Raw genomic sequence first — 17,295 nt, 5'->3', positions numbered from 1 at the left:
TAAAAGGCATAAATCTTGATTGCATTCAGAGTGTATAGGCGGTGGACCTTTTAATGAAAGAAATCTGACAGTCGCATACCATGAGCTATTATGAAGGGCCTTTGACAATGCAGCACAATAGTCTGGGCTCTTGCTGCTCAGTTATGATGCCAATACGCATGACTTGAAGGTCAGTCGAACGGAAACGTTTTGGAGCCCCAGAGGAAAAGCACCGGCTAGTGATATTTATGTGCATTACGATGCGTTTTGGTTTTAAAGGGAAAGTTCAACAATTTTTTTTAACTGTGTATGTACTCACCGACTTGTCAGTTTAAACCCGTTTGACTTCCGTAGAAGACAAAAGATTTTGAAGAATGTTGGTAACCGAACAGGGAGGGCACCCATCGACTTGCATTGTTTTGTGATAGTACAATAGACATTCTTTACAAATGTCCGTATAATAGACACTCTTTTGTTTTTTTGCAGAAGAAAGCCATACAGGTTTAAAATGCAAAGAGGATGAGTAAATTACACATTTTTAGGCGAACGGTCTCTTTAATCCAAATGCTGCAGCGTTATTGAAGTTGTGAAAAAAAATCAGGAAATTCATTAATGATGTGACGCCAGTAAATTTCATGTTTTTAAATAGTAAATGTTTTTCTAGTAGGGCGAGAGATTCAAACACGAGGGTGGTGGGTTTAAACATATAGTCTTCCAGGAGGGTGTGCATGTGTGATGCAGTTGTCAAGGAAACCCATGACCGCGAATGGAGTGTAACAATCAACCTAACCGTCCTATGAGTGTGTGATGTGTATTCCGCTGCTTTTCCATCAAGCTGTGAATTGTGACAACATGAATGGAGCCATGTGAGCTACATGTAACTTGTTGGAACACGAAGTACCCCGAGTCTCCTGTGACCTTTCCACATTTTCCAGGTCAAGCCTATTTTCTTGCTTTCTTGCTTTTTCCGTTCTCCATCCAACCGAATGCTAGAAATAGAGGAACAAATCGTGACCAGGTGCACTTGACATGTACATCCGAGCAGATGATGAGCAGTTTCCTTATAACAAAAGACGGTCTGATCTGGTCACTTCATTCTCAATACAGTTCTTGCCGTTTGATATTCTGTGTATTCAAATTAAAAGAACGGTTCCCCCTTAAAAATTTTAATTCTGTCTTAATTTACTCGCCATCAAGTTGTTTCAAATCTGGGTATATTTCTTTGTTCTGATGTATACCCAAAAATTGCATGTAACCAAATGGCCACCATTGACTACTATAGTAGTAAAATGCTTATAAATATCTGTGTTCTGTTGAAACGCAAAAGAAGATATTTTGAAGAATGTAAGAAAGCAAAGCGTTCTGGGGCACTTTTGACTACCATTGTCATGTTGCCTACTATGCTGGTTAATGGTGGCCAAGAACTGTTTGCTTACAAGTGTTCTTCCAAATATCTTCGTGTATATACAGACTTAGTAAAATCATTTTTTGGGGTACTTGTCCTTTTATCTTCTCTAATTTTTGATATTTCTATTCTAAACATCAGACTTGCACCCTGGACCTTTACATTAAGCCTTTCTTAAAGTGGTCCTCAAAATGTCTGTTTCCATCCCTGGAGCGCGAGCATCGCCCCTCCATTTCTTTCCTCCCGGGTCCCTATTTGTATCCTATTCTATTTATGCTTCTGCAAAAATCTATTTGTTGCCATAGATATGGGGAGGTCTCCAGGGAAACTAATAGCCAGATCGTGGCACCAGATAGGCAAGTGATTTAAATGAAATCATGTCAAGTGCTTTCGCGGTCCCCTGACTTCACTTTTTTATAGCCTTCGAAATTACTGCGCAACAAACCACCGCGCTAATTTTCCACGTACTTTTCTGTAAGTGCACGTTTAATCCACTCTGGGGTTTACGTCATATTAGGTCTAATTTAATTAAGCACAAACCTAAAGCACTCTAAAAATACTGTGTACATACACTTTAACTTCACCGATCCCCGTTTGACATCAAAGTACCGCGAGAGCTATCCGAAAGCTGTGTTTTATAATTGCTCTCGCGGTACTTTGATGTCACACGCTGATCTTTTTCACAGATACGTATAAAGTCAAACGCATTTAATTCTAGTTTAAATCAAGTCGATATTTGCATTGTTTTAAACAACGTTGAACCCGATGTTCGGCATCTATTTCGACACAGATCGGAAGCTCATCGTGTCCTCTTATTGGTTGGCTGGGGCGCGCTTGTCTTGCAGGAGTATATAAGCGCAACAAGCGCAACCTGTGGATGCGAACCTCTCACCGCAGCCTGAGGGAGACACAACGCACTCTATTGAACATTGATGTGCCTGCAAACGTGAACATCTGTGAGGACTCGAGACGAGGAAGACCCTTTCCAAACCCAGTGAGTAATTTATTGATGCAACGGGTTTGAAAGTTCTTAAACTTTACTATTTTCAAGTTAAGACCCATTGAATGAATACAATTATTTGCTCGATCCCGTTTCAAATGGAATAATGATTTTATTTAGACTTTGACAGACTATAGTCTAACATAGATGATCAATATGTCCGTTTTCAAGATCGTTTTGACGCGTTTTCCCTTTCAGACGAGTTCAGTGAGTCCGTTAATGCCTCAAAGGAGTGGGAAGAGACAACACTTATTTAAGATGCGCTCATGGTAACTGCAAGAATATCGTTTTCCTTAAAGGATTTTCTGGCAGTAGTTTTAATCGGATAAAAGGGACTCTTTACTGACTGTGATATATTTCTAAACACTGCTAATGATATTGATATTTTATCAGTCTATTCCAAAGGCAATGTTATAGTGAGTGAGCAGAGAAGTTGAGGTCTGAACGAGACGCACTGTCTTTGCGCAAACCTGTTGCTCGTGTCCTTTTCAAATCCGATTTGTCTTGGATATTAGCAAAATGCAGTCACTTTCAATTTAAAGTGTAGCATTTAGGATATTTGACAGAATATATATCTTAAAGTATAGAAAAAAAACAGCAATGTTGATAAGGTGCGCATGGTACAGTATGATGTCAGATCCTCCTCATGATGCATTACAAATGCGCTTTAATTTTTAAGTTTTATTTAAATGTATTGCTTGTATATTATTTATGTTATAAATGATTGAATAGGACAATTATACAGTTTTTGTGCTTCAGGTATATGGGTTGCATTCAAGTTAAAACATAAATTATACCGAAATAAATAAATTGTAAGGATACAATAGGCACATATAGGTCATTAAGGTACGCACAGTTTTTTATTTGGCAGTATGTGTAGGGAGAAAAATGTGGGACACTTAAGCTCTAATGTTTGTATTTCTTGCTCCATCACAATCGCATGTGAATTTGTTGGTTTGAGATGGGGTGACTATCATCGTAAAAAGTGTATTCACCCTCTTAACTTTACATACTGTCAGACTGTATAATGATATGATGGTTACATAAGGTGAAGTGTCATTAGGGGGCTTGTTGTTTTGTTTGTGTTTTACCAAACTCATAAACGTCTGTGTCTCTAAATAAGGCTCATTGTTGAAATAGAAGATTTCTGTTGCTTATGGTTACAGACGACAACGCATCACCACTCAGTGGGTTATACCCAGAGGGATCATGTGGGTTCTGGAAAAGATCCGGGACTCGGTCGAAACGAATGTCCTCCGACAAGGAGAGGCGGGCGACAAACAAGGCAAGTCACCTGTCTACAGCAACGTCCTCACACCCGATAAGATCCCAGATTTCTTTATCCCTCCAAAGCTGGTAAGCTGCCCACCAGAGACTGAGGCATCCGACGTCAAGTCCAAAGAAAGTTTACGACCTTCCACGTCTGAGCAAACCATCAGCATCAAGAAGATCAGCAGCCCCCGTAGCCCTCGACTGGTCAGCAAGTTGGCCGGAGACACCAAGAACCTTCTTAGGGCTGCCAACCGCCACATCATTCAGATTGAGAGTGCCGACGATGTCGTAGCGGGCGACACCAACGCTGATCCTCAATCACAGACCGCCATGTCTCTCCCGTACATCCCAAAGACTCAGACTTCATATGGCTTTGCCACGCTGATGGAAAGTCCCCACACCAGGCGAAAGGAATCCCTGTTCCACTGCGACCACACTAGTCCGGTAACCTCCCCCAACACTCAACGCAAGTCCCAAAACAAGAGCAGCAATGAAGGGAACCATCTTAACCCCCCGGACTTCAACACATCTCACATAAACCCATATCGCTACTTCAGCGGAGGCGAAAGCGACACCTGCTCCTCCGCAGAGTCCTCTCCATTCAGTTCCCCGCTGCTTTCCCGTTCGGCATCCCTACTGAAGATCTTTACCCACGAGACGCAAGCCAAGGTAGCCAAAGGCAAGCGGACATTCGCCAGACACAGTTCGGTGTCTACGGACGAGTGCAGCTCTGCTGAGCCCAGCCCCAACGTTAATAGACGTAGCCACTGTTCATCCTTACATGCCGGTGGAGCCCTGGAACACCTTCACGGCGCTGACCGTCACTACAAGGAACACACCATCAACATGCACAAAGGAGGAACCGTCCGGCTTTGCGCGGACTACGATGCCAGCACGGTGCGCTTGCGAATCCGCATCATGGCGGCTGAGGACTTGTACGAGCCCATGTTTGACATCAAGAGCATCAACTGCTGCGTATCACTCTATCTCAATCCGGGCAAGTTGCAGAAGCAGAGGAGCACGATTATAAAGAACAGTCGCAATCCCGTCTTCAACGAGGACTTCTTTTTCGATTCGGTGACTTCGGTGCAGGTAAAAAACATAGCTCTGAAGATCAAGGTTGTGAATAAAGGCACTAGCTTGAAAAGAGACACGCTTTTGGGGGAACGCGAGGTTCCTCTGTGCAAGATCTTAGGACTTCAGTGAGCCTGACATGGGTCACTTTATTCAAAGGTGGAGTAACATCTTCTGTAATAGATTTGTGCTTTGTTGTCTTTGATGCAGTGGCTGAGTTGTCACAAATAAAAAAAATACCAACAACAACCACCTGCTCGGCATCAAGATATTTGGATAGTTCTGAACCTGTCGTCAATAAATCTAAAAAAACCTACAAAAAAAGTATTTTGTTTGTTATGTTCTGTATTTTTGTTCTACGACTTTAGCCTAATTAAGACACTGTGTTTACCTTTTCGATTGTTAAGACTTTTTACAGCGTCACAGACCTTTGAAGCTACACAATGGCCCTCGGTGCTAATGTTAGCTTTGATCCTGGATGCATCTGGTGTCTAATTTGGAGAATAAACAACCAGAACGAACAATCGTTATGTCACTCTTGCGCATATCTTTGTGAGACTTTGATGTGAACTTGTAAATGCGATGATGTATTCTTGCAATGCCAGAATGTCATTTGGTGAAACCCAAAAGCCTTACTACTGGGAGAAGGGATCATTTTGTTATTGATGGAATTGATTTCTGACCCTAATTATTAGCAGTGTCTATTTGTCGGGTATTTTGAATGAATGTTTGGGCACAGACCTTTGACAAGAGCCTTTTATAAAAAGGGATGTATGTGAAAGTCTACTTACAAAAGTTTCTTATCGGAGATTAACTTACTGTGCACTTGTGATATGCCAATACACACTGCATTTCAACTGTAGGAAAAAAAATGGTTGATATACAAGTTACTACTACTAATACTAAAACTCTTTAAATGTTGATTTTAATTTAAATCAAAATATTAGCCAAAGTATTATTTGAAAAACTTAAACTAAACGAATATTAGAATGATTTCTCTGCAATAAACTAAAATAAATTTAAGATGAGGCTCTAAACTTAACTATAAATTAAAAAGCTAAACAATGTAAACTATAACTTATACACTTTGAATTTTTGTTTATTTTAGTATCATGTTAAAAATAAATTAAAAAATGACAAAAGCACATAACAAAATCGCTTTAAACTGAAATGAACAAAAAACAATAAACTACAATAAACAAACAAGCAAAAAATTATAAAAATACAATAAAACGTAAAAACAAGAACAATAAGAGAAAGGTAAATTAGTGAAAAAGCAATATTCTCTTTATTCCCACTTATTGATACTTAAAAGTTTACTGTTTAAGGAATCAAGTTCTGTTTCACAGAAAAACAACAAAAGATCATCTTTGAAGCGTTTGCTATGCTCATCAAAATAATTCATAAAAGAATCAAAGAGCTCCTCCTCAGTGAATAATAGATGGTGAGTGACACAAGTGAGTAACCAGAGTTGTACCGCAAGCATCTCTATATTAATAAAATGTCGATTGTGCTGTAAATTATTGAGTGCTTAAAGCATATAAAGCTTTTCATTATTTCAAGTGTTTTTAAAATTTCTGAAACCACTCGAATGCTGGAGTCTCCCTGTTTTCACAGGTGTATTTTGCAAAAGAAAGTGCCAATCCTGTGTACTTGATGTATAAGTGAACCGTTCACTAGCTGTTTAGTGTGCTCCTGCTGAACTCTGGTGTTTGTAACCTGTGTGCATGGATAATATTTTCACTGTGGTTATCTGTTTTATCCTGCACGCTTATTTAACTGATTGTTCAACTGGTGTACTTGTATCTTAAGTGGACAATGGGGGGGGGGGGTGTGCATGGGTTTTTGTTGGGGTCTGGTCTGAAGTATTTTTGCAACTTGAGGAAAAATAAAAATAAGTTTGTGGCCATTTTGCTGTTGTTTTTAATTCTACTAAGCAGTCTTGGTCCCCATTTGTACATTTTTCACAAACTTTTCAAAATAATTATAATTGTTGTATAAATCCATAATTATAATGTTCGATGCAACAAATATTTAACAAACTGAAAAATAATTGTATGTAAAATTAAAGATTTTGGTCATTTAAATGGACAGTGAGCCTTTTTAAGAGAGTGAGGTCAACGTTTGACGCTTTACACATCTACAGTCACCATGAGAAACCTTTCCAGAGGTTTATCTCAAAAAGGCCTGGAAAGATCAGGCATCTCTTTGTTGTAAACAGTTAAGAGCAGTTGGGCATCTATCGCTGCTGCCAGGTCGCCACCTCATTACAAGAGAGAAATAAAAGAGTGAGAGAGCAGAACAGGGAAAGTAAGAAAGTAATAGAGCTGCAAACCTGTTACAGCCCCCCCCCCCCACACACACACACACACACAATTCAACCTGCCCTATTGCCCGTTTTGACCAATTCCTATATAACATGAGACACAAACAACATAATGGCTTTTTTAAGTTACATTGTGTTCTGCCGTCTCACATACATGAAGTACATTTTACACTTATTAAAACTTAGTGTGTTTACTTTTACGTATTTTATTCAGTATGTGTGTCCCTTGGTTTCAAATCAAATATTTTTTTCGGGGTTGAACAACACCAGGTGAAAGATCTGTGACAATGACGGTCACAACAATCAAACGGCATTGTATTATTTATAAATGTTCTTTGGGCAAAGAATAATATTATGTTTGTAATATTAATAATAATGTTTGATATTTCTCCATAACAGGGTTGAACTAAAGCTATTGGACTCACTAGCTATTGGAGCTATTGGTTTTCCCGGACAATGCAGGTTGCTAACAGGTATTCTGACAGGTTGCTAATTGGATACTTTTTAGATGTCCACCCTAAGTTGCCATCGACCAGTTGATACTAGAATGTCTGTTCCCTTCCCCAGAAAGATGAACCATTTGAGATATGCTCATCATTCTTGTCTGTATATCACAAATGATACCTTGAACGATGTGCTGAAGTTGAATATTTAGGATAAGCTAGCGCCACTAAAATGCTTATTTATCTTCACTTTATCTTCAGCCAGCTCAAGTTTCATTTTGCGAGTTTAATCGGTAATATGGAAATTTATTTGTTGTCAAATGTCTAGACTGTTAATCTTGATGAAATGTCTGAAACGAAACAATTTCTTTGGTCACCAGAAATGTACCATTCTTCAGGGGACGACAACACTTATTTCCTGACGATATGGCGTGATTTAAAGCCCTTCAGTCCTTATCAACATGGTGATTTGTTCAATCGAGATGCGTTTCTGAAGAGCTGCTTCTGTGCAGAAGTAGGTGAGACGAGGCAACATTTTACTTATGACTTATGATGTACTGGAATGGCATTAGTGATTTTTTGGTCACACCTATGAATTGAACAAACCCCAAAGTGATACGTTTTTGGTATGTAGTGGGTCACATATTATTATTGTGTGCGTATAAACAAGAATCAAGAATCGAGTTCCTCGAATCGAATGATTCTCCACTGTTCCTTTAATAACGTTATTTTGAGACATTTCAATAAAAATGCATTGATATTAATATACAGTATTGAAATCTCAGATGTTTTTGTACTCATAGTTTTTGTTTCGAAATCTTTCTGAGAACTTCAATACAGTTAATAAGCTTGGATGTGGAAGGCCACTTTGGAAATGAGAGACCCAACAAAATCTCTGCTTGGTTGAAACAGCCCGTCAGTTTTCCTTCGGTTTCAGGGAGCTAAAGGTAAGGGCTATTATTGGTTAGGGGATTGCTATAGCAACCACTGAGACGGGGAGCAAGTGGAGGGGCTGCTGCCTGTCTGTTTCATGTGCTGGAATGAAAAGGGTCCAACATGCTTTGACAAAGCCTGCCGAATGATCTGATGCCACAATACATTTTTCCTTTTTATAAGATGTATAGTGTAGCAATTAATTCGCTATTAATAGAATAGAAAATAGTGTACGAGTCTATACTTTTGACTTAAACCGGCTGAAACCAGTTACTTTGTATTGGCACCTATTGTATTATTGCTCCCTAAACTCTTTGTTTGTCGATTCGGATAAAAGTCTCTGCTAAATGACTAAATTTAATTGTACGTTTTTGTTTGACATACTGTTTAAATGTATAAACCTGATGTGTTGGGACATGGAACAACAAAACATAAGGACTTTACATACTAATATAAAATAACCAGGTTTTTATGTTCTTTAATCTTGTTACTATAATGTGTTTTGGATCATGATATATCGTTATATCGATATATACAATATATCGTAGTCTTAGAATTACTTTGAAGTACCGTGGTATATATGTAGAGTTTGGTTCCAAAATGGGGATTAAAATATTGCAGTTTAGGAGGTTTTACATCATGGATTCACTTATAAATGGTAGCTTGGGATATGTGTCCATAATCTTTCCATGACCTTTAAGACCATCTGTAGCGTCTTAGATGGTCTTCTCTTGTTGCACTCTCCAACTTGAGCAATGAAGCTTAGCTCAGTTCACTCAGTTCACTCAGTTCAGGTTTATTGCACCTAGAGGCACCAACCGGCCAATCTAAATCAGAGTGACACGTGTTCCCATGGAAACCCATTGAACATCTGCCCCGATGATAATAGAGAAAAAACATATGGTGCTGCTTTCAGTGCTTGAATATCAAATTTACAATTACTGTGCATGATTTCTTGAAGCCAAAAAGATTTTAGCAAATGAATAAAACCATGCTAGTTCTTTATTGTGTAGAATAATATTCCTGTGTTCAGGAAAGCACTGATTCGAGTGAACTTGGCATTTACTCACAAGCTCGTTTGAGTTTCTATGTGTAGTCGTCAAGCTGTGCATGATTTATGTTATGCAAATCTTGCTCTTATGAATAAGAAGTTGGTCATTTCCAAAAATGGAAACGTGCTATGGAGTTTGCACAAAAGATTGAACCCAAATGAGCACTTAGTTATAGTTATTAGTTGTGCTTGCTAAGTATCATCTGGGACAGTAAGCACCCATTTAGAAGAGTTCTAGTTTGAAGCTATGCACACAACCATCAACCATGCTTTTTATTTTGCATGTTAAAAGATGTAAAGATTTTGTTCATCAGGGTTCATGAAGAAACTATGTAATGCATAGCAGTGACTGTAAAATATGTATTTTTAAGGTATATGAGTGGCATATTTTGAGCATCGGTATCTACTTTGGCACCCACACTTTCAGACAATGTATTTCAATTTATAACATCTGTATACTATCCTTTTCTTAATTATATGTAATGTTTTATTGTTAACATTATAAACATGTAATAGATGATACATGCACATGAAACTTAGCTGGAGTCGTTGGGCTACTTTGGATCTAGTTTCGTTGAGCAAGATCTGGCAACCCTACGCTAAGTCGATGTTAATATTATAAATATTTAATATAAGACACCTATACACATAACAAATAAACTTAAACTTGAAACATTGCTGGAGTCGTTGGGCTAGTTTGGGGTTAATTTTGTTACGCAAGGTCTGGGAACCCTGTAAGTAGACTTTTTTTACTTCCAGTTCAATCAATCACTTCATGTTTGCCATGGATATGGTAATACATTTATAAATAAAAATTCACTAATGTTTATAATTCCTTAGGCCCACCACTCCCTACATGCATGTAAATTGAAACAGGAGTCCTTTGCAGTAAGACCCATTTCAAGTACTTTTTCACTAAAAAAATATAGGCCCCCTACCTTGTTTTCCCTGCTAGCCCACAGCTGAGTGAAGAAGGTTAACTTTTCTATTATCATGACCGAGAGTGATTGAGTAAAAAGCTAGAAACCTTACACATCTAATGGGGGCAAAAAATGACAGTCAAAAAGTTAAAGGCAACTTTCCTTTGATTTTGAATGGAGCACGAAGTTCATCTCAACGCATCAGGTTTGGTGGGATATGATATGTCATGAAAGTGTTTATCTTACACGTCATAATAATAATCATAATCAGAAACGGGACATGAATTGTTTGCATCAGATTCCAGCTCCAAACTCTGTGGAATAGTATTCAGACCCTCCAACTTAAATGCACTCAAATTGCATTCAGCGCTTTCCTATTTTTTTGTCGAGAAACGGGGTGAGGTGAGCACGCAGACATTGTTTGCGGTCGGGATTAATCAGCATCAATAAAATGCAGGGGGATTAATGGGATACCTCTCGGTTGCCATGGAGACGCAGTCGACGCGGACACCTGTGAATTAATAACCTCTCGCCGCCGAGCAACGACACAGACGAAGCTTTAATTAGAGCAAGAGAGGGAGAGCACGAGGAACAGCCGAATGTATTTTGGCATCCCTTTTAACGCACTGCTTCCATAAAATCAAAGAGAATTATCCCACAATTGAACAGGTGTCCTGGGTCTCAGAGTGCCAGGGCTGTAAACTCTTAATCTTTTCATGTTATTCAAAAGTACTAACACCTCTGTTAAACGTTAGGTGTCCGCATTTGGTGCATCTCTAATTCATTCCATGCTGCAAGGGGGAATTCAGGAGCGCAACTCGTGTTTCCCCTTTATCTCTTTTTTTCTCTGTGTGATGTTGAATGCTTTAACTCTTTTCCAAAACATAGTAAACCAATTAGTTCCAAAACATGAGCTGCCTTCCAAAATTTCTTGTTGTTGCAATATCACATGGCAATACTTACCACAAAACTCATTTGAAAGAATTCATTAAATAGGATAGTTCAGCCCAAAATAATAAGACTGTCATCATTTACTCACCATCATGTCGTTTCTGACATGTATGACTTTCTTCTGCTGAGCACGAAAGATGATATTTTGAAAACTGTTGGTAACTGAACAACGGCGGTACCCATTTACTTCTAATGTATGGACACAAAATCAATGTGAAGTCGATGTTCGATGACCTATGTTTTTGTATGTATGTATAAGATTTAGTTTCAGTTAGGATGCCTTAGAAGGTAGCTGCCTATATAGGCATTCTGGTAAGTCTAAAATGTGGTAATATCACCATGCTGCCACGAACAGTTTATGCACAATGCTGTATTACATTGCATCTCCACTATAATTCTCAGAAAATTGGCTGCAATCTTGCGAATATGAGAGCCAGTCTATAATGCATTATTAATTTGGGCTTTCATAAAAATAAGCCAGTGAACAGGATTTATTTATGGCTAAGACACATTTTGACAGGCGACTTTGACGTCATATATACATGGAATCTTTCATTTAATCTGCCAGGAAGAGCGGCAGGTGTTTTCTTCCACCCCTTATCATGAGTCTGCTATTATTTTCATGCTGTAGGCAAGCCATGAAAATTATAGAGTACATCAGAGTTCGAAAAATATGTTTTGCTTTCCCATGTGAAATCTCCGGAGTTGCTATTTTTCATTCAATTTGACTTCTTTGCAGCCTTTTATAAGCACTAATCACTTAAAATTACACATTGGATATATTTCGACTAGAATAGTTCACTTAAAAATCTTGATTCTTGGGTAGTTCCAGACACATGTGACTTATTTATATGCAACACAAAGGTGTTATTCCAAGAACCATTTATGGCAATAAATGGTGAGCACAGCTATCAAAGGTAATTGAAAAATTGTGTGAAATAATGGTGATTTTCCTGTCAGTTTAGGAGCTTGATGGTCCTCATCCACATGTTTTGTATAGAAGACAGCAAAAGGGACATTTGTTCTTCTTTTCTGGATACACCTCATACAGATTTGCAAACATTATCTTTAAACACAACAAAATCTAACAAGCGCTTTTGGAGCTTTTACATAAAAACAAATGTCTCTTATTTATGAGAGAACGTTGCTGAATTTGGTAAGAGAATGGCCTTTAATGTATCACCATGAAGCTTTGATGATCATTGCCATCATGATCATCCACATGGAGCGTTTACATTTTCTCTTTTATGGAAAGCCCTGAAACAGCTCACGCGCAGCTGCGATAGGACTGATGTGAAGTCTCCTCTGGAGAGTGCAACTATCAAGACGACCTGATGTTGTGTTCAACGAAAAATTGGCTTCATTTGACTCTTGGCAGCTGTTTTGTTCCCTTTCTGGGAATACAGAACAGAGAAACACCAGGATGCGTCTGCAATAAACAATAAAGGGATATTGACGCCCATTTTTAATGACCCATATTAAAAGATCGGAAGAAAACAATATCCGTGGACTCAAGTTCACTCGAAATCATGACAAAAACAATTTATTGTAATATGGAAACGCAAATAGAGGTGAGGATTTGATTTCGCCTGCTAATGCCGACCCTTATTTAGCAGAGAGGGAAGAAAACAAATTTAATTTCCCCCAAATTGCCACTGAATAAAAATAGCCCATTCAAGTGAAAAGGTGTCGGTGAGGTAAAAGGTTTTTTTGTTGTTGAAAGGACGTTAGGCAAAGCGCCACGCTAGGAGATGTTTGCCTCCCGTGTCATTATTCTGCTGCCATACGGAGGCTAATTTCTGCTCTGCTTGACTATGATATGGCTGGCAGTGTGTGTGTGTGTGTGTGTGTTTGTGTGTGTGTTTGCGTGTGTGTTTGTGTGTGTGTGCGCTCTCAATGCAGAGAGATAATTAACACAACAATGACTACTATTGGTAAAGAGAGATGCATTCTCCGTAACTGTTCTTGAGACCTAAGATGACTGACTGACTGTCTGACTTCAGCTTTTCTTCAAAGTGACTTATAATGGTTTTGCTCTCAGTTTTCTAGTAATTGTATTACTATTTTGAAGTAGTTTTTTTTTATTGTTAAAAAGCTAATGTGTCATTATTTGGGAGGATAATTTACATAACTATGTCTTCAGCGGTGTATAAAGACCTTACATTATGAGGTGTTATGTTTTTATTACCTTAGAATGAGGTATTTCTATCTACATACACCGTCTCTTGCATGGAATTCATGTTGTTTCTACAGTAGCCTTTAAACAGACAAACTGCTCCACAGACTGCATTTCGTAAATATGTAATATCTGCTTTGGCAAAGAAAACGTGACGACGTCTTAGTCCTGTGTCAGCCATGATAGTGCTTCGAATGGGAGAGGGGGGAGAGCCGTTGGTTGCAATTCGCAATCTCACTGCTAGATGCTAGTAAATTTCATCCACTAGACCTTTATTTTTATTTTATAACTTATCAATTTTATATGTTTGTCATTTTGTTATTTATTTGTGTATTTTTCTACAGAAGTTTAATTAAATTTATTTTTATTTATTTTTTGTTATCAATTTTAGCGAATAAAACGGAAGCATGAAAAGGAAGTAGCGATGTCTTCTTTTCCGAATCATGACACATCCATGTGAAATATAGGGAAGGACTTGATTTCGTACAGAACTGATTGAGTTGTTGCCAACTGATTATTGCTAACCGCTCATTGCTATTTGCTAATCGTTGAATTTTCCCAAGCAGAAACAAATCTCGATAGTGAAGAGAGGTCGTTTCGCGGAGGAAAGGTCATCGTTTTTTATTACAAGTTTTGATGGCACATAAAAATATTAATGATGTGCACAGATTTATGCAAGTCATTTTTAAGCAACACTACAATACCTCATATTAAAAAGAGAGTTGTCAATTTTAATTTTACTGTGACTATAAACTTACTATTTTGGTTAATTGCTGATTAAAAATTTGAAGTGTAGTTTAAGTTTTTTAAAGCATTTTAATATCATCATTTTATTGATTTTTAATAGATAATGTTTTAATAGCTTATATTTTTAGTGTTACTTAAATCAGTAGTTCTCAAACTTTTTTCGTTTTAAGGCCCCTTTTTGTTGGTTGCATCGCTTTGGGGCCCCACAAATATAGACTTTAATCTTAAGAATCTTAAAAAACATATTCAGTTATACAATGCTGGAACATCAATTATTTTGGTTGGTGGTCTTATTTATCTGATGTTTGATTGCATAAAATGTATGATATACAGTATTGCTATGTTTCTCAAAATGACAAAAATCTGTTCCTCCCCTGGATCCATCTTGGGGTCACCAGTTAGAAAACCACTGACTTAAGCAACCTTGCTAACAGTTTACATTGGGGCTCTCACTAAATCGTTGTTGTTTTGCATCTGACATGTTGCCGTGGCTTGTTGGATCTGATTAAATACTTGGTGTTTCTAATCTTACTAAACTCTAACCCACACCCTTACCATCCAAACTACCCATGCTCCTTGAGCTTGCAAATAAAAACAACACCCACAAGATGCCGTCTGACTCAAAACTCCAAATATGTAATGAGAGCCTCTATGTTGTGTCAGTATTTGCGTTCCCGTGACATGCTTACCTGCTCATGTAATATTCTACCCGTTGATTTGGCGGCACACAGAATAATTGTGCAGCGAAATATTTGAAATCTGAATATGCTAGAGCTGCAATTTAAAGGTAAGCAGTTGACATGAATAAAACGTGTCTTTGCATCCCACAAAGTAACTTACATTTTCTCAATTGTTGGAACAGATCAAAGGGCGAGCCTTAAATTTCATTCTGGTGGTTCCACAATGTCCCCAAAGTGTGTTGGTCCCTTGAGCAAATCCACTCAAGAGCATCTGCAACAAAGTTTGCTAAATGCAGACCGGCAATGTCTGAAGCCACAGGTGCATTTTTCATCTCGCTAACAAGGAGAATCTGCACTGAGCCCATGGCTCGTAATAAAATCGTACCATACCGCACAAGGTGTCTCACCTCAGAGAGCTCAAGGGAGAGGAATGGTCAGGTTTCATGCACTCCTCCGAAGTCCTCTCGTCAATCTCTGATTCCCGTCTCTTTCCGTTTCTCTTCAAATCTCTCCATTCTGACTGTTTGCTCAATCGATTTCCCACTGTCACTCATGTCGGTCTCATTGATGAATCATCATGCTCACAATAACGGAGCTCTGACTGTCTCTCCAGGGATCAGTTTGAAGCGCTGCGGCTGTAATATTTGAGGGTGAGCGTTCACCTTCTATGTTGTTTTTCCAGTTTCCTATGTAAAACACCTTCTTTTATGTGCATTTGAAGTGTATTTTTCCACTTGATTTATCATTATATTTCCTCGATCAGATAAAGTTATTTCGTCAGTCTTTTATTTGTCTAGACCTTTTAATCTCTCTCTTATCATTGCTCCCCTCTTGTATTGACTGTAATCTCACCTCAGAATCTCACATCCAATTTTAGCAACTTTTTTGCTGCTGCGAGGGGATTACCTTTATTTCACCATTCCCTACGTTGGCTGCATGTGCACCCTGCTGGCAGCTGTATTGATTTCCATTCCATAACGGAAACACTGCCGTTTCCAGCCGATGACCAATAACAACTTGGCTTTTCATCGCTGCCGTAAGACACACAAAGAAAATATCCATTTTATTGCTCTTGTCTTTGTAGTGTTTTCTCAAGGGGCAACATGTGATCCCGTGTGATCAATCTCTTACGGCGGCTTCTAAGGTGAGTGCCAACATATTGTTGCGTCTTCTTCTCACCTGCTTTTTTTGGTTCTCAAGATGTTCTTTTGGTCTTTGATGCTCTTCAAAGAATGGTTCATTGTTTCATGTTCGTCTTCATGGAAAAAGTTTGCAATTGGACATTTTTGGGTGAACTGTTTTCATCCCTGCTTTCCTCTTTCTCAAATGACAAAGTGGTCAAAATATGCTTAAGAACAAATTGAGTCATTATAGATGTTTCTGGAGCGTCTTGGGGTTTAAGATCTGTGTTACAGTCACAAGAACAGATACAGAAAGCCCCCATGTTGACCTGGCCCCATTACTTACATCCATGATTTACAAAACATGTCAGCAATAGAAATGGCCGTATGTACAATTGATGGCCAATGACGAGTTGACATGAACCATCAGTGAGTGACAGATGTGCACTATACTATTTACATACATCACGTCATTGTGGGTTCTTGTTTTTGATTGTCTTTTATTTTGAATTTCATGTTCTTTGGTCTTCTCTTCGTTTGCGTAACTTCATTTTAATGGTTCATGTCAAATGCTAGCTTGTTAGCCCAAGTGTACGGATATAAATGTCATGTTCCCCGAGTCATATGTAGTGTATTGAAGGTAGTTCATGTTTGTCTTTGACTGTTCTCTCCTTTATATAGTTATGAAAACTTATTTTTTCCTTTGTACATTGTAAAGAAGCACTACAATTGGTTTATTTTTAAGTATACAGCCGTGGAAAATAGAGACCATTCCAAAATCAAATCTAAGGAATGACATGAGGTCATTCAACAGCAATGTGAAAGACTGACAGCATAAGAAGACTGGGATAAAAATCCCCCCAAAAATATATAAATAAGTGTACAGATATTACTATTGTATTGCTTGAAAGTGAACATGAACCTTTTTTCTGTGAAGTATTTAAGGTCTGAAAAAATACACTGCATCTTTTCTGTAAATTTGATCTGATCTCCAGATTTCATTTTATTCTAATAAATGCAAAAGGAAATATTTTTATTTAAGATTTGGTAGACATACTTGAATTAGTAAACAGAATGAACAAAAACATCAATTTTACCTAAACACATACTTATGAACTGTAAGTTTAGAAAAGTAAGTTGCATTAATTTTTTCCGCAGTTGTTAATTTCAGTATTGTCTAAGTCAGTAGAAGCGCATTTATAGAAACATCTGTCTCT

At 38.1% G+C, this 17,295-nt stretch overlaps 1 protein-coding gene across 1 annotated transcript; it reads left to right on the top strand.

The window, feature by feature from the left end:
- Positions 1–2,271: 2,271 nt before the first annotated feature.
- Positions 2,272–6,521, top strand: LOC130430270 (C2 calcium-dependent domain-containing protein 4C). The gene is made up of 2 exons (XM_056759309.1): positions 2,272–2,378; positions 3,551–6,521. The coding sequence occupies exon 2, from the start codon at positions 3,594–3,596 to the stop codon at positions 4,860–4,862; it is 1,269 nt and encodes a 422-aa protein (XP_056615287.1). The 5' UTR covers positions 2,272–2,378; positions 3,551–3,593; the 3' UTR covers positions 4,863–6,521.
- Positions 6,522–17,295: the final 10,774 nt, after the last annotated feature.

Source organism: Triplophysa dalaica, chromosome 10 (genome assembly GCF_015846415.1).
Source record: "Triplophysa dalaica isolate WHDGS20190420 chromosome 10, ASM1584641v1, whole genome shotgun sequence".
Classification (NCBI taxonomy): domain Eukaryota; kingdom Metazoa; phylum Chordata; class Actinopteri; order Cypriniformes; family Nemacheilidae; genus Triplophysa; species Triplophysa dalaica.
This window is presented reverse-complemented; position numbering and strand designations above follow the sequence as displayed.